General features: G+C 36.7%; 2 protein-coding genes across 5 annotated transcripts; one reads left to right on the forward strand and one right to left on the reverse strand.

Moving 5' to 3' along the window:
- Positions 1-856: 856 nt before the first annotated feature.
- LOC111792325 (formin-like protein 18) lies at positions 857-12,697 on the reverse strand. Of its 3 annotated transcripts, XM_023673712.2 has the most exons (18): positions 12,402-12,695; positions 11,075-11,775; positions 10,129-10,350; positions 8,439-10,051; positions 8,236-8,359; positions 6,584-6,655; positions 5,920-6,018; positions 5,657-5,698; positions 4,801-4,881; positions 4,663-4,713; positions 4,510-4,591; positions 4,000-4,094; positions 2,753-2,824; positions 2,544-2,660; positions 1,841-1,909; positions 1,688-1,754; positions 1,183-1,519; positions 857-1,096 (listed from the first exon to the last, which is right to left on the reverse strand). In XM_023673712.2, exons 1-17 carry the CDS (start codon positions 12,472-12,474, stop codon positions 1,335-1,337), a joined length of 3,765 nt encoding a protein of 1,254 aa, XP_023529480.2. In that variant the 5' UTR covers positions 12,475-12,695; the 3' UTR covers positions 857-1,096; positions 1,183-1,334. The 3 variants fall into 3 exon arrangements, with proteins under 3 accessions (XP_023529480.2, XP_023529481.2, XP_086979030.1); XM_023673713.2 differs by lacking the exon at positions 4,801-4,881; XM_087122904.1 differs by lacking the exons at positions 857-1,096; positions 1,183-1,519; positions 1,688-1,754; ... (2 more) ...; positions 2,753-2,824; positions 4,000-4,094 and having other exon boundaries at positions 4,506-4,591; positions 5,620-5,698; positions 12,402-12,697.
- A 948-nt stretch (positions 12,698-13,645) lies between these two features.
- Positions 13,646-16,906, forward strand: LOC111792327 (omega-6 fatty acid desaturase, chloroplastic). Of its 2 annotated transcripts, none has more exons than XM_087122905.1 (10): positions 13,646-13,952; positions 14,025-14,079; positions 14,341-14,589; positions 14,755-14,898; positions 14,989-15,140; positions 15,535-15,657; positions 15,783-15,960; positions 16,065-16,183; positions 16,258-16,372; positions 16,490-16,906. In XM_087122905.1, the coding sequence occupies exons 2-10, from the start codon at positions 14,041-14,043 to the stop codon at positions 16,649-16,651; spliced, it is 1,281 nt and encodes a 426-aa protein (XP_086979031.1). In that variant the 5' UTR covers positions 13,646-13,952; positions 14,025-14,040; the 3' UTR covers positions 16,652-16,906. The 2 variants fall into 2 exon arrangements, with proteins under 2 accessions (XP_086979031.1, XP_023529482.2); XM_023673714.2 differs by having other exon boundaries at positions 13,648-13,952; positions 14,345-14,589.
- Positions 16,907-16,928: the final 22 nt, after the last annotated feature.

Below are 16,928 nucleotides of genomic sequence, written 5' to 3' on the forward strand. Positions count from 1 at the left end.
ATCAGTGGGTGAGATTGGCTTCGAGTTGTCCAAAATTTGTAAGGTAATCTCTCACGCTAGTGTAGTGTGGTGTTGTGTTGCTATCAATGGTCAACAAATGATTAAGAGATATATAAGGTAAAGTTAAATTAGGTTGCAGCCTTTAATGAGAGGCGCTTTCCATACTTATTGTGGTTTGGTTTGAACATTAGTGTTAAAGTAATACAATTAATTGAGTGTAATCTCGATAATGAATTAAAAACGTCATATTTTATTCGTTTTTTAACTTTGTTTGTGAGATCGATTTTATTTTTGGCACTTTATTAGATTAATAATTGTGTCATAGACTTAAAATCCCACTTTAGGCACCATCTCAATTATAATCTATGCTTTTCAATTTTCTAATCATAAAAAAAGACCGTTCACTTTTTATTTTAAAAAAATAGATATTAACAAAATGAAAAAAAAAAAATAGAAAATTCCAAGCAAAAGGACTCTAACAAACACATTGCCCAAACTTTGTGTTCGATGTGGAGATTTTGACTGGGGCGGTTCTTTTTATCTTTCTGTACTTTAGAAATATTCATTCAATATTTATCATTTCCAATAGAAACTTGACACGTCACTCAATCATCTTCAACCTCATTCTCCTCCCTTATCAACGATAGCTGGTAAAATGTAGTTTCGTTAAGGGATCGTAATTGGGCCCAAGCGATCACTAAGGCCCATTAGGACCCAATATAACCTGGTGAAGAGTAACATAAAAGGGTATGAATTATGACTTCTTTTTTATATTTTGGTTAAATAAATTACCTTGTATTCTTAAATAATAATAATGGCTTCATTGTAGTTGCAGGATCTCCACAAAACAGAGCTCTAAGCTTTAATGACAAGCACAAAACAACTCTAAATTTTCTTTAAGTGGTAAAGCTAAATACACATTTCGATGAACATTTTCCCAGACAAGCAAAACCTTCAAAGGTGACTTCTTCTATCACCTGTATTATTTTTTGATACAGTTATGTACACACACAAGTATTTGTTCACTTTCGATACAAGCAGAGCAGCCTGCTCACCACATTGAACAACAGGATAAGGCTTTGATCTCCATGTGTTGCTGCAGTGCAAATCATGATACCAATATTAGTATGTTAAGACTAAAAGAAATTGTGCTTAATACACTGAGTTGAGAGAGTTAGTTACCTCATGAAGGAAAATTAGCTTTTCATTCGGAGGTGTGAAACACTCCTCTCTCAACATCAACAAGTAGATAATCTCCCACTAAAACTAATTACGGCTGTTGGATGTCTGCAGAGCTGGAGGGCCCTCGGCTTGAAAGAACACAACATGCTAACTTACTTCACATTGCCAATCTCGATCTGGGAGCGTGATAACTGTTTTGTTCTTGACCTCTTATGCATGTGCCCTGTCTTTGATTTTTCGCTTTCAGTTGCTTTCTTCATTTCCAGCTCTATCTGCTTGCAGTTCTCCTCATGGGCTCGGTTAAACATTCTCACAAAGTTGCATAAGGTTGATATAACTGCAGAACAATTTAGGGGCAAAAACAAATTAGACCAACAATGACACTGAAAGGAGCTTATCCCCCCCACCCCCCCCCCCCCCCCCCCCCCCCCCCCCCCCCCCCCCCCCCCCCCCCCCCCCGCGGTAAGCATCTTGCATACTTCTTTTACTCATGATGAACAAGTACCTTGCTCAAAGGGGCAGCGAGCTGGATCTTCTCCAAAGTAAAGAATCAAAGAATCTACACTTCTACCCTGCAAAGTATCAAGCTCCACATAAGCAACAACCTAATCCAACTAGAGGATCAAAGTTTGAACATGCACTGAGAAGCAGCACCTACCACGCTAGAGTACAGTGAAGCCAAAGTTCTCACTTCAGCTTCAGCAAAACGAAGGAACTCTTTTAAAACCTGAACCACCAAAGAGCGGGGAGGAGGGAAATGAAGTCAAGAGAGCACGATAAAAATTAATGGCCAAATGACAGCAGAAGTTCCCAACTCAAGGAATATAAAATTTTTAAATTTTCGACTAGGATTCTATGTAAGTTAGATAGGTAACCTTCTTTTGTTTCTCTTTTAAAAAGATCTCATAATTTTTTTTTCTTTTTTTATATTAAAGCAGAATTTTTTAAAGATACATTCAAATCTATGTCATATAGGCAGAATTTCTCTCAATCTAAGAAAATAGATAAAAAAGAATTCTGTTTTTTCCATTAGAAAACTACTACCAGGGCTTCTGTGATACAGTAAGATGAATTAAGATGCATGCACCACAAAGAAAGGGAATATAAGAGAAAAGTCAAGAAGATGAACAAAACTAGGCCAAAATCACCTAAAACGTTCAGGCCATGTAGCATAGTAAAGAAGACCTAAGAGAAATGAGACTCAAGATTGCCACTATTATTTGGACAAATTCTTCAGGCTAACTCATTAAAGACAGTATTTCCTAGATCCCAAGAATCAGAGATGATGGTAGTTTCCAATTATCAAATATTAGCTGAACAGTGGTGAAAATAGTTTGCACTAACTCAGAATGCTTTAATACCGTTCGGAAATTATTGGATATAGGGCCATCATTTTCAGACATAGACAATTCTTGAACAACTTTCTCCAACCCTTTGCTAATTGATTGCATCTCCTCTGCCAAAACCTTTAATTGTTCCTGGATAGAAATCAAACCTGTCTCAGTCAAGGAGGCAACCCCTTCACCCACCCAACAAACTTTCCAAAAAGGAACCAACAAAGAGAGAATACCTTTGATGCAGGCTCCAAGCTTGGAAGATCGTTTGAAAAATCCAAAACTTCTGGCAGTTTATCAGCAAGTATCTACACTTGTCAACAAACAATAAAATCAGAAGACTAGTTCCAGTCTAAGAAGGATAGACACCACATAGACAAGGTGATACATCATCTTTTTTATAAAAAAAATGCAAGGGCACGATAAGAACATGTTTATTAAAATATATATCATTTTGTACCAAAAGGAAATTCAAAGTCAGTAAATTTAAGCATTTTAAGGCTCAAAATGTGTTTGGTGTATTTTGCTCTAAAAAATTATTATTTATGTCCTATGTTACTATTTATGTCTATTTGGTAGACTTAACAAGTGTTTGATATGTATCTAACAAATGATGGACCCACATCCACTTTGTACAACAAGTGTTTAACACATGTCTATTGTGTTAATAGTGTCCAAACGTACCCAACAAGTGTCGAAGTGTTCAAGTGTCTGACACATATCAGACAGACACTTTAGCTTGGTTCTAGTAGACCACACCAAGTCAGTTACTATCTAGTTATTCTCAAAGATTGTCTGAAGGATACCTGAACTTGAGATGAAGATAAAGAAAACAGACCTGAAATATAATACTATATTTAGGGAAATTTTCAAGAGATTACAAGGAACACTAGAGGCTTAATTCTCTCCAATAACCACCTACTGGTCCTAGAGTAAGAACCAAGAAATTCAACTTGAGATTGACATGGAACCACTTGAATTAATTAATTATTATCTTCAAGAATAGCTCTAAATTTTGACTATCGATGGTAAAATAGAAAAGCCCAAGCATCACCATAATTCAGAAATCCGATAACCGTCTCTCAATTGATCTTGTGCTCTTCTATTCCTGATTTTAGGCGTGGTTATCGGTTTTACAGGCGTCCAGCTCATTCAACCCCATGTTTTCTATATTTTTACTTTCTCTTCTTTTTCTCTCCCTCTCCCTCTCTTTATTTCTTGCTACAACTTTTCTTATTTTTTAAAAAGTGAGGTCCATATCATTAGCAGACAGTATATGATGTGTATTTTATAAGAGTGTCATATTAACTTTTACAAAAGAACCAAAAAAGCTATTAAAAAAGTGAGATAGATATCACAGATACATACTGTTGGTAGACGGTATTTTAAAGCCCGTACAGTATCTTATGCCTTGACAATGTAAAGTTGTAACCTAACAAAATATAAATCATGCTCATGGAGAAATAGATAGTATAAGTTGCACCTTGCAAAGATAATGCATTAGAGTCATCTTGTTGTTTCGTGCACGAGTTTCTGTCAGTTTAAGAAGGCTATCCAGCCTAAATCCTATAGCAGAGCCTAAAAAAGAATGAACGACCTTTAGTAGATCAAGTCAATGAGGCTATTGCAACATAAATATTTCAATTAGCATGTGAGTGATAATCTTTCCACATATATAACAGAGAGAGAGAGAGAGAGAGAGAGAGAGAGAGAGAGAGAGAGAGAGAGAGAGAAATGGAAGGGAGCTAACTCAACTTAATATAACTTCCAAATTAAAGATATCATTGAGATGAAAGAGGTTTGTAGGAAGGCAAATGAACAAGGGAGTTAAGGTTAAAAGATGAAGCTCCGCTGGAATTCAAAATTTTCAATTTTTTATCCTAAAGGAGAAAATTAAAATGTTCAGGTAAATTCGTGTACTGTATTCATTATGGTAAATGAATGGCGATAATAGGCTGAATTCAGAGAAAATATAAATGCAACATAAACTAACCCCTTGCCGTTCCCTGGTTTAAAGCATTTCCTAGTGATAGTATTGTCTGCATGACTCTCTTCAACTTGACTGAACTTTTTATCTGAAATAAGAGTGTTAGAAAAGTTATAAGAGATTCCAAATCCATGTTATCGAATCATGGGGAGAAGTTACCTCTTCTGCTGCAGAGTTGACAAAGTTCAGGCTTTTCTTGAGGTCAGTGATCTGCATGACAATTCAGAAAGGCTGGTTAATGATTATCTCAGTGCATATGAGCGTACGTGTGTGGCTGTGGCAGGTAAGGCAATTCACCTGAGAGATGAACTGTATTTTAAATGAGAAAACTCGAAGCTTAGATTCTACACGAGGTACTTGCATCAACTCTAAGAAGAACTGTGAGAAATATATAGCACTTGTCAAAACACACATTTTTTTTTTAATTACAAAAAAAAAAAAAAAAAAAAAAAAAGGGAAGAAGAAGAAGAAGATGAAGAATGTAGTTCTCCAAATTTGATCAGCAGTACAGGTTGAGCTACTCCTTCAAAGAACTTTCCTTAGCTCTTTGAAAGAGTATCATATTAAATCCAACTCAATATGCTCATATTTCAAAAAACTAAGGAAAGTTCTCAGCTGATTGCTGCTTAATTTAATTATTAGCAAAACAGAAGCAGAATGTTTCTTGCATTTAAGGAATTATAACAGTTAAGAAAAAGAAAGTTACAAACGATACCTCAAAAATCAACGAAGTAAATGAGTCGTGGATTAATTTATTAAAGCTGAGCACTAAAATTTCCCAACAGGGAAAACCATTTTTCAGCCAACTTAAATATTTCATGTCTATATTACTCAAAATTTCGCAGATTACCATGTTATATAATAGTTCTATGTTTCCTTTGTTATTTCTGGATATCATGAAGTACATTGATTTCTCACTGAGAAAAACTTCATCCTTGTCACTGATTTGGTACTACTGTCCTTAGAGAATAAGAAAATTTCTAAAGACAATTTAGTATTATGTGCTAATCTTCTGACCAGTAATAAAATTACATTAAATGTGTGGTTAAAAAGTGATTTTATATGCTTGTCATAGAAACATGTACATGACATCCATGATTGGGCAGCAATCAAAACCTCGATAAAGAAATGCTGAAAAAGTTTCCATAAAAACCTGTTCACATTTTCCAAGCATCTCCTTTTCTCCAGTGTAGCCCTGCACATGAACATGCCGCATTACTCACAAAGAATAAATTACATTATACATCAAGGTTCTGAAATTTCACACTGCATGCATTGTTATCAACCATGTGAATTTACCCCAAATTTAGAAGTACTTAAATTAGTAGCATTAACAATGCATATACTGCCCTCACCTAGAGAGAGGGCAAGGCCTTATAAGTTTACTAGGATTACCAATTTTGATAGTATACCAACCTTGAGTAAATCCATTTCCTCTTTTGTTGGGCAAAACTTAATAAGATTCTCAACCTGATCGATATCCAGTGCTGAATCTTCGAGGTCAAGCACAGAACTCTGCCACCATTACCCAAGAGGCACACTATTTAAGTTTAATTAGTAAGAAATAATTACAGAAAAATCGAGTGTGCATTACAAAAAGAAAATATCAACGATATTAATATGCTGCATTCTTTTAAAAACACAAATTTTACTGATTGAATAAAAAGAAATGAGATGCCCTTCCACTACAAACATCAAACAGTACAAGAAGAGCTACCCTGCAATTCAAACTAACAAAAGAAGCAAAATAGTGCATAGAATTAGCATCCCTGTCATGAAAATAAGCAAACATCTTGGCTATATCCCCTTCTTATTACCCTCAAAAAGTTTTCATTATTTTTCATCCATGTAAACCATAAACTAGCCAACAGTAGAAGAGAAATCTTAAAACCTAATAAAATTGACACTGCACGAACATCGCAACACAACAATGAACAGAGAATTCAACCATGGTTTCACCATGAATCATTCATTAGGACCACAGTAAGGAACACTGATGATTAGAAAACTGAAGCATAGTTTTTTCTTAACTGATGTACAAATATAGAATTATAAGCACGTTAAATATAAACCATCTTACCATTAAATCAGTCAAAGGTGCCTTGACCTTTGAAAGCATGATTTCACAATTGTAAGCTCGCCTGTGATCAATCTGTGACAGTAGCAGGAAGCAAACAGAAAGGGTTGATATTGACTATAACTGGGATGATAAGCAGAAAGTAATGATATTCATACTAACACTTGCAACAATGTTAACAACAAACTGCTGTTAGGAAAAGCAACCAAAATGAACATTTGAAATAAACATCTTTAGACAAAAATTGGAAATAATTAATTAGACAACAGATGAAATTTGGAAATATAAGGGGTTCAATTTCAAAAATGACTGGTTATACCAGTATTCATTTATATGATTTATTCTGTTATGTTAATATAATGTATGTAATTTAGCAGGTACGGAATGTCTTGTCAAATATTCAATATGATTCCACAAGATCTAGTTTCGTTCTCTACAATTATATAGAAGAAGCTTCAAGGAAATACACTGTTTAGTCTTGTAAGAAGTCTCCTCAATCGTAGTTTATTTATTAACTTCTATTTTTCAAAAGCAATACATGCACGCAAATACCCTCTTTTCATATGAATGTTAGTAGTAAAGAGTCAAGTGCTTAATTAGAAACCAGGTAACAAATTATTGAACTACACCCAGTCTAAAAGGTAACGAGTATTCTTTGCAAAAATTGTATTTCTTTGAAGAATGCCTTCAATGAACCATATCGTGTAAGATTTAATATTTGTGACTCCCTAAATATTGTGATTATCCAATTATCGAAGAAGATACTGGTAGGCATTTATTTCTCTATCAAAATCATTAGTCTTCAATAAACCACAAACCTTTCATTTATTTGTAACACCATCTTCTGCAGAAAAGTGCATACTATTAGGAGTTGTTCACTTGTTTCTTTAGTTAGGAAGTTATTAAGCGGTTAATTTGTTAGTTTGTTAGTTGTTATTATTTTTGTTACAGAAACGTGTGTATATATTTCCACTTGGAGAAGTATACTAACAGATCAGGTTTTCTCCAAAGCTTTCATTTTATTCATTCCTTTAAGGAAATTAAAAGTCATGATACATGGAAAGTAATTATTGCTGCTACTCTAGGATTAAATGCAATCATTTCAAGTGCTTACACTGACGGCCGACAACAACTGAAGCCTGAAGCCTAAGTTTCAAAATAACAGAAGTCATGAGGATGCAATCATGACTTTCTAGGATTGAATGCAATCTATTTCATGTGGATGCTGCAAAAGGCTCTAGAGCCGAAGGCAATTTATTTATTGAGGAAGAAGAACCTATTAAATATTGGTTAGGTGATTGTGGTTTTTAGTTGGGATTTCTGTATGAATGTGTCAATAACTGTCACTTGCGTAATAGTCTTTGCTGTGACTCACGATAAGCTTCCTTGCCTAAATTTTTTATAATGTTGTCTAAATGTCATCAGTCTGCATGGTTTGGTTTGTATATAATTTCATAATCCCTTCAAATGATGTATTGTCAATCATTCACCAGATTCATCTCTCTCTTATAATGATTTTTATAGTAATAATTCATAACCTACAGAAAACAGCGAGAAAACAGCGAGAAAACAACAATATTGTATCTCAAGCATCACAAGAATGGTGATGGTTCTAAAATAGAGGACAGCATGAACTGCTAGATGAATTTAATTACCAGTTGTACTTTTTCGGGTTTATTCCCAACAGAACCACGTCCACCCGACTTCCGGTTCTGATCAGAAGCAGGAACTGCAGCTGAGAAAAGACTTTCAAGTTCTGACATGTCAATCTCTGGTGCCCTACAACAAAATATTAACATGATTGGTCCATATTTCTTGACTTGTTTCTAAACTTCTCTAGAATTAAGGGTTGGTATACCTGGCAGCTTCACCAGTTTTTTGAGCTTCAGCCCATAAGCTTCCTTGCACTGCTTTCGATAACTTTAACCAATGCAATGGCTTCAGTTTCTTAGTTATATGTGCTCTTGAATTTATAGTGCGTGACAAACTTCGTCCCTTTGTTGATGGAGAAATACATGGTGGCCCTAGAGAGGACCAAGACAAAAGAGAACCAGGAAACACTTCACCTGATTTTGAAGTCCCCCTCCCAGAAAGGGTAGGAGGAGGGGGAGCAGAAGGAACAGGTGGGGAGGAGCCCTTGGTGGGAGCAGGTGGTGGTGGAGGAGGAACAGGTGGAGATGTTGAAGTATTTCCATCCTGTCTGAACGGAAGAGGTGGCGGCGGTGGAGGAATAGACAAAGTTGTAGAAATACTTCCAACCTGGCTGGACGTCATAGGAAAAGGTGGTGGTGGTGGAGGAGGAACAAATGGAGATGTTGAAGTACTTTCAACCTGTTTGGATGTCAGAGGAGGAGGCGGTGGTGGTGGAGGCACGGGAGAGAAAATTTTAGGATCCGTAATGTCCATTGGAGGAGGAGGTGGTGGTGGTGAAGGGATTGGAGATGAAATTTTACGACTAACAGTGGATGTTGAAGGAGGAGAAGGAGGTGGTGGTGGTTGAGGCAAAAAGGATGCATTTGCAGGATGGGAAGCTAATGTTGAAGAAAAAGGAGGGGGTGGTGGCAGAGAAGCTTTAACTCTAGCTGCTATGGTATCCTTCAAAGGAGGTGTAGAAGGAGGCGGTGGACATGACTGTATTGAGGTTACAGAAAGTGGGGGGCTAACGGTTGATAACTGCCTTTGATCCTTCGAATAGTTTTCTACTACCTCAGTGAGTGAGAATTTATCTGGTCTTAGAGTTGAAAAGTTATTAGACCGAAGTGGTAAGGCAGTTGGAGGAGCGGAAGGATAAGTTAGAGAATTAGCAGCAGAAATATTCGTGGAAAGTTGGGGGAGAGGAGGAGGTGGTGGGACTATTCTTTCTGTTAGGGGACTCTTTGTCTGGAGAGACTCGGGTGCAAGAGAAACAGCCAATGCTGCATTCGGAAAAGATGAAGATACAGTTTTCAGATGAGAAACCTCTGTTTCTCCTTCAGAATCAAAAACTGAGTGGCTTCCAACCGATGCACTGAATGAGGTCCTATCGCTACTCTCTGAAATTGGCGAATCTTGCAAAATGTCGAGTGGGAAACACTCTGAAGATTGAGGCACCTGTTGGAATACTGAATTAGATTTAGCAGCATACAGTGAAAATTTAGATGTTGGACTAGATTGTTCCTTCTCTAGGATTTTTGTTTTGTTATCCATTGTGAATTTCTTCAGCGAAAGTTTTCTGGGACTTGTACTCTGAAATAAAGGACTAACTGGCGTACTCCGAGGAGAATTACTTTCTGACTTCTCTTGGGCTATGCTTAAGGCATTCATCTGATGGAGCACATTGAGCGCAACATCTGCTTTGGGATCTAACCAATCCACATGACTAAAGATCTCTTGCACTTTAGCAAATGCTTCCATGGGGAGACCTTCCTCCTCAAAGCAAACTACATCATTTGCAACAGGACATGTTGCAGCATCCATCTCAGAGAAAAGAATCTACATTCAAATGATGGCCAAAGAACATAAGGAAGAGAATCAGTACTAGATAATCATGCAAGGAAAAAGAGACATACCTCTGCTCGAAAGTCCTTTGGAAATCTATCTTTACCATTCCACAAAGTGTCGATCTCTTCACGGTTGAGAATTAAAATATTAGAGCGAATAAAAGCAGTATTAAACATTGCTCTGAACATCATCTCTTCAAATTCCATGTTGTCATGCAAGGAGATGCACTCAAGAACAACATCACCTTGAATATGGCAATTTACATCAATCTTAACCAGTTCTGCTTCTGCCTGCAACAGGGTACACAAGGTTGACCTTATGGTAACATTGGGGATTTTAAGTGTATTTACAAAATAATTCAATTCAACTCCGATTCAGTCAGCTTTACTTTGGAGTAGGCCAAGAGGGCGACAGCATAGGAAAAGTACAGGAAATGGATTTCCCTTGCAGACTAAATCATAAATTCCAAACCTCCTAGTCTAATTTGATTACTTAGATAGCTCATTTGCCATTGAACCATGAAGCACCCAAAAGTTAATCTCTTATTGGATAAAGGGTGCCTGTTTTAGCATGCAGAGCATCCAAAACCATTTAATACTAGTAGAAATTAGAAAGGGAAAAAAAATTGGTTACTTGTAATCATTGCCCTTCAACTTAATGTATATTATCATGTTGAATTTAATATTGAACTTATAACAGCCAGCAGTGAGATAACACTGGGAAGTAGCACAAAGTAGTCAAGATGTTATGAGAAGAAAACAATGTATTCTTTTCTATAGAATATAACGTGTTAGGAGATTCAAGCATCCAGCCTCTTAGAGAAAGTAGAGATACCTTAACCGTTTGGCTATGTTCATATTGGCAGAAGAAAACAATACCTTAACAGTTTAGCTTTAACTCAACCCATTATCACTTGAAAGAACATAATAAAAGAGGCTTCTGGAATCAATAACATTAGGTTTGTTTTCAATCAACTTGTGATTCTGACAAGTACAGATTAAGGAATCTCATCACCTGTTTGTAAGTTCGGAGATTTTTGCTTCTTTTTGGAGTTGAATACAGAACTTTAGGAGTTCGATCACTGACAAGTAGTGGATCTTGTCCATATATTCGAAATATTGGTCGGCAACCACCCTCTCCATCAAAATTTGGAATAAATCTCAAAATGATACAGTCCAAAGTGAGAGCTCTGTCCACAGGTGGCCATTCTAAGGCTACATTCCTCCTTGCGACATATTGCAGATACCTTAATTGAGAAGGAACTGGATTCATAGGAGAAAAAAAATGCAAAAGCTCCCGAGGTGCCTGCCTATAAACCATGTCCAATGTCCTTTGCTCCCCACTATATTGCTTCCTATAAATCAAGAGAGCCGAAAGCATGAACGCTAGAACTGGCCAACCACCACGTTCACAGTGCATTAACAAAACGTTATTCTGCCCAAGGGAAAGCCAACTCTCACATGATCTTAGAAAATGGTGAAGCACTTCCATCGTCAGAACTGGGCAACCCTCGTACTGCTGAGGGTAGTCCATTATGGTCATATCAAACTTAGATAAGATATCGCCCACCTGACTTTGCATCTCTAAGATCCTAAAATTGAATACCAAGAAAGATGCGTCTACTAAATGCTCACGGAGTTGAGCCACTATTCCACCCAAGTAAACTTCATAATTCTCTTCCTTCCATGAATCTGTGGTAAAACAGCAATCAAAAACTGCAGCAGAAAATACAGATACATGTTAGCCACTAAATAGTAACTTATCTCAAATAAGAATCTATTATGAAAATACCCTTCAGATGATAAGACTCGTTCAGAAGTTCAACTTCAAGTTCTCTGGAAAAAAAGTAAGGTTAAGAGTATCCTCACCTCGTCAGGATACAGATAGAAGCAAGATCCTTGCGTGATTATATTCAAGTTTGAAAGTTACAACTTATCAAATACGACATTCTGATCGAAAATCAGGCAACATTTCAGACTTGGTAAAGAACCAACCTAAAAACGTTTCTAAATTAATGAATTACTCATCCAGTGCAGCAGTGACACGTTTCCTTTAAGTACAAGTTTAAAGCCTTCTCTACCACCTAGCTTGTTTCACTTTATTGCATGAGAAATGAAGATTGAGCTATAGATAATCTTCAAACAACATTCTATTTCCATTCCGTTCCCCATTTGTACTATCGTTCCATTCTCGCATCCGAATTTACACCATAAAACAAGCAAAAGATAAGCTGCTATGATACATACACCATAAACCCCATCATTGCACATCGAGGCGGTAACAAAAAGAGGACGGAATCAATCAAACCAATAAAGAACAAACAAAGACAATAAGACAGTACCATAAACTCTTTCACAGATCTCGAGAAGACCATCGGGCGGCTTCCGGAAGAACAATTTGCGCAACAACGCCATATCACCGGCCAACTAATCCTCCCAATCCCAGCCTGAAATTCGTACACATAAAACGAGAAATTGACAAGAATCGATTGATTCCGTGTCGTGAGTTCCTTTCCTGAAGCTCGAACGTTAAAGCTGAGAAATTCCCTTTCCCCTTGGCGGGTTGGGTGAATATGCACAGGGGTTTTCCCGGCAGATGGCTTCGTTAATTTCCTGTGTTTTGTTTGTTAGTAGTTTCAGTTTTCCGTACTTCTGCCATAGCTGATACCGCCAACAGGGATGACGTGGACGCCACGTTTCACCGCCATGTGTAATTCCTGTTATTTCCTTTATTTTCATTTTTCACCGTCGTATTAACAAATTTCCTTTTCCCACCGAAAAGCATTTTTATTTTATAAACTTATTCAAATCTAGTTTTTTTTTTTTTTTTTAATTTTTATTTTCATATTTAATTTGAAGTTAAATCGTTGATTTAATGATTGAAATAATTATTTCTAATTATTTATTCAACTTTGAAACTTGGGTTTCTTAGACTTTAAAATATATTTAATAGGATAAAGAATTATCAAAATTTAAATGAAAAATTCAATCCCAACAAAATTCAATACTTTTGCTAACTATTTAAAATTAAATATTTAAATTTTCATATTTTTATTTTTTGTGTTAAGATAAAGTTTTATCATATTTATTAAAAAAATAATAATAAAGGATAACTCTTGAAATTGTCTATTATCTATAAAAAAAAAATTTATATACATAAAAATAATAAATTCCTAACTCATTTAATATAAAGTCGGTAGCGCAAGTGGGCCCACGGTTGACATGCAATGCCCAATTGCCGGCCCATGCTAAAAATGAGCCCATATATCTCAATAGAAAATTTAATATTAATTCCAAAATTTAATATTTTTCTGAATGAATTTTTTCTATATTGATAGATTTATTATAAGCCAAATTCAAACTTAAGGTAGAAATTAAATATGAAATTTAAATTTAAGTGTTGAAATAAGTCACTTTTAAAATTTAAATGATGAGTAATTAAAGAAAACTTTGAACGATTAAAAATATTAAAATTGAAAATTAACCTTTAAAAAAAAAAAAAAAAATTGACATTTCTTCGAGGATGTTTGGACGGTGACCGGAAGGGAGCGGCGGACTTTTGTTTCTCCTCGTGAGTTTCTCGTGGGGCGCGGAAAATGAGTGATAACAACGCAGCTTTGCACACTAGTGGTGAAGGCTCGAAAAGGGCCACCCCTTTAACAATTCTATCCGCGTCTTAGAGAAGGATAAGCCACCGATTTATACCCAATTTCCCATTTCAAACCGAGGCCTCGCATACTTGAGGAACACCCACTAAGAAATTCCCCCATTTCCACCGCCATTGCCTCTCATTCAAAGAGCCCAAGCAAGCAAAGGGGGCCTTCTTAGCTGGGATTTCTTCAATTCTGCGTATAATGGCTTGCAGACTTGCGGATTCCTTGTTTCTTTTCACTGTATGTTTCCCGCCATGTCTCATTTTTGGTTTTTGTGTTCTTCGTTTCTTATTGTTTTGGTTTGATTATCAGGGCCCCCATCAGAATTATGCTCGAACCCAGAAAATTGCATCCCATAACGCTCCGGGTATGTATTGGTATCTTCCTTTTGAGTTTTGAGCTATTCAATTAGCTGAATTATCGGCATTCACTTGATATACTGAATTGCTTAGCAGTTGTCTGATACAGTAGAAGGGTACATGCTTTGAAGATTGAATTCCATTTGCATTGTTTTCTTTATTCTTAATTTTGGGTTGTTTTAAGTTTTTCTTTCTGCTGTCCCTTTGAACATAAATAGCTTAGATTTCCATTGTCAATTTTGATGGTTCAAACATGCTTATTCCGATAGACAGGTATATTGGATGTGAAGGGGAAAATAGTATTCCAGAAGAAAATAAAGCGACAAAACTATCTACTTCCTGTGAAGAGGGCTGCAATTTTACGGGCTGTTGCCGTTCCAGTTGCACCACCATCTTCTTCAGCAGACGGTGCTGAATATCGAAAACAATTATCAGAAAGCTATGGATTCGAGCAAATCGGAGAGCCACTTCCTGAAAACGTTAGGCTAAAAGATATCATTGAGTCCCTTCCAAAAGAGGTAGTTTATTTGCTGCAACATTATAGTGTTCAACATCGGTCCCAACTCCCGAGGCATTTGCAACTTTTTGTTGTCAAATAAAATTCTGATGATCTTCAGTTTATGTTTATAGTTACTTACATAGCCTAATTAGTTCATGTTCATGTTTCTTTCCAATTTTTAAAGGTGTTTGAGATCAATGATATGAAAGCATGGAAGTCTGTTTTAGTATCTGTAGCTTCCTACACATTAGGCCTCGTCATGATCGCGAAAGCTCCGTGGTATCTACTACCTTTGGCTTGGGCATGGACCGGAACTGCAATAACAGGGGTGAGTCTTATTGCTTTCCTGTCTATTCTCGCATACTTGTTGGACTTGCAACTCGGAATACTGAAGTTACTTTCCTTTTTCCTCCTCAAGTTCTTTGTTATAGGTCATGATTGTGCTCACAAATCATTTTCAAGGAACAAGTTAGTGGAAGATATTGTGGGTACTTTGGCTTTCATGCCTTTAATATACCCATATGAGCCTTGGCGGTTTAAGCATGATCAACATCATGCAAAGACGAACATGTAGGACTAATCTCTCCCCCCTCTCTATCTCTATCAAAAACGCTTATTTTATCCATATCTTCTTGCATACGCATAGTTTGATATCGTTCCATCATATAGTACGAAGACATCTAGTTAAGCAATGCAAAAGCTCTGATCATTAGTATTGAGAGAACAAAATGAATGGGGCTTAATGTGCCATTATCCATAGCTTGATAGTGCGATGGTTCGTACACATATCTTATTTTCCCGACACTGTCGAGCAAGCAATCATTCTTCCTTGTATCTTTGGATCAATTAAGCTTGAAAAGTATGACTATGAAAATTAGGAATCAATATCAGGATGACTTAGGTTTCTCCCTTTCATCTTTTATTTTAGCTGAAGTTCCATTTTTATTCTTATCCACGCATATAGGCTGAAAGAAGATACAGCTTGGCATCCTGTGTGGAAAGAGGAATTTGATTCAGCACCTCTTCTACGTAAAGCAATCGTATATGGATATGGTCCGTTTCGTCCGTGGATGTCTATAGCTCATTGGTAAGTCGGATGGTTCCTTTGCAAGAATAACTCGACTTTAATATCGAGATCTCTTGCATGTGATTTAACCAATTTCTTGCTCTTTCTTGCATTAATATGCAACAATCTGTTCTTATGCATAATAGGTTGTTGTGGCACTTCGATCTGAAAAAGTTCAGACCAAATGAAGTGAAAAGAGTGAAGATAAGCCTAGCTTGCGTTTTTGCATTCATGTTTATTGGATGGCCATTGATCATCTACAAGACCGGAATTATTGGATGGGTCAAGTTCTGGTTAATGCCGTGGCTAGGCTACCACTTTTGGGTAACATCATTTTTTTGGTTCAAGAATTTAATTGTTCTTTTAGTCACTATTGTTTACCGACTTACAGTTGTGTCGATAAAAATTACTTTTTATTTCTTGCTTAGATGAGCACTTTCACCATGGTCCATCACACTGCTCCCCATATACCGTTTAAAGCTTCAGAAGAGTGGAACGCAGCTCAAGCACAGCTCAATGGAACAGTTCATTGTGCTTATCCCCAGTGGTAAACTATAAGTTTTTTCATTGTTTGGGCTAATTCTAAGCTAATAAGGGGTGTTTATTTGCTCCCTTCGACAGGATCGAGATTCTCTGCCACGACATTAACGTGCACGTTCCCCACCATATTTCTCCAAGAATACCGAGTTATAACTTACGAGCAGCCCACAAGTCTCTTCAAGAAAACTGGGGAAAGGTAATGGCATTAACTGAATCCATGTCTGCATTCTCTGCCTTGCATATTGCATCTATTTTCCCCTATTGATTCTAACAATCTAGTTCTTTGTTCCATTCCCCACAACGCGTTCTATAGCATCTGAATGAGGCTTCATGGAATTGGCGATTAATGAAAACGATCATGACGATATGCCATGTCTACAGTAAAGAGGAAAACTACGTCGCTTTTGACCGACTCAAACCCGAAGATTCTTATCCCATTACATTCCTCAAGAAAGTTATGCCTGATCTTGCTTGATTTATCTTCAACCTTTAGGACATACAGACACTTTGCTTGTTTCTTTCTCCGCAAACTTTGAGGAATGAATGGAAGGAATCTTGGTGGCCTGCCTTATACTTAGTTAACAGAAAGTAATGATTTGGTGATCCATAAAAGAGAGACCATGTGATTTCTGGAACAGAGAAATGTTATTTTTAACAACTTTAGAGCCGTAGGGGTTTGGTTTTGATTCTTTTGGTATTAGCAGTTGCATCTCTCTGCTTGTCCTCTCCATAGATTGGTATCTCTTTCACCA

This window comes from Cucurbita pepo, chromosome 4, assembly GCF_057944985.1.
Source record: "Cucurbita pepo subsp. pepo isolate OVF chromosome 4, ASM5794498v1, whole genome shotgun sequence".
Taxonomy (NCBI): Eukaryota; Viridiplantae; Streptophyta; class Magnoliopsida; order Cucurbitales; family Cucurbitaceae; genus Cucurbita; species Cucurbita pepo.

Bases quoted from the DNA above. Each gene is read 5' to 3' on its own strand.
- LOC111792327 (XM_023673714.2), top strand. From the start codon at position 13,914: ATGGCTTGCAGACTTGCGGATTCCTTGTTTCTTTTCACT. The intron at 14,590-14,754 runs GTAGTTTATTTG...CAATTTTTAAAG, and splicing joins TTGAGTCCCTTCCAAAAGAG to GTGTTTGAGATCAATGATAT. The intron at 16,184-16,257 runs GTAAACTATAAG...TCCCTTCGACAG, and splicing joins CATTGTGCTTATCCCCAGTG to GATCGAGATTCTCTGCCACG.
- LOC111792325 (XM_023673712.2), bottom strand. From the start codon at position 12,474: ATGGCGTTGTTGCGCAAATTGTTCTTCCGGAAGCCGCCCGATGGTCTT. The intron at 4,095-4,509 runs GTTAGTTTATGT...ATTCTTTTTTAG, and splicing joins AAACCAGGGAACGGCAAGGG to GCTCTGCTATAGGATTTAGG. The intron at 2,825-3,999 runs GTGCAACTTATA...TGACAAGTGTAG, and splicing joins TAATGCATTATCTTTGCAAG to ATACTTGCTGATAAACTGCC.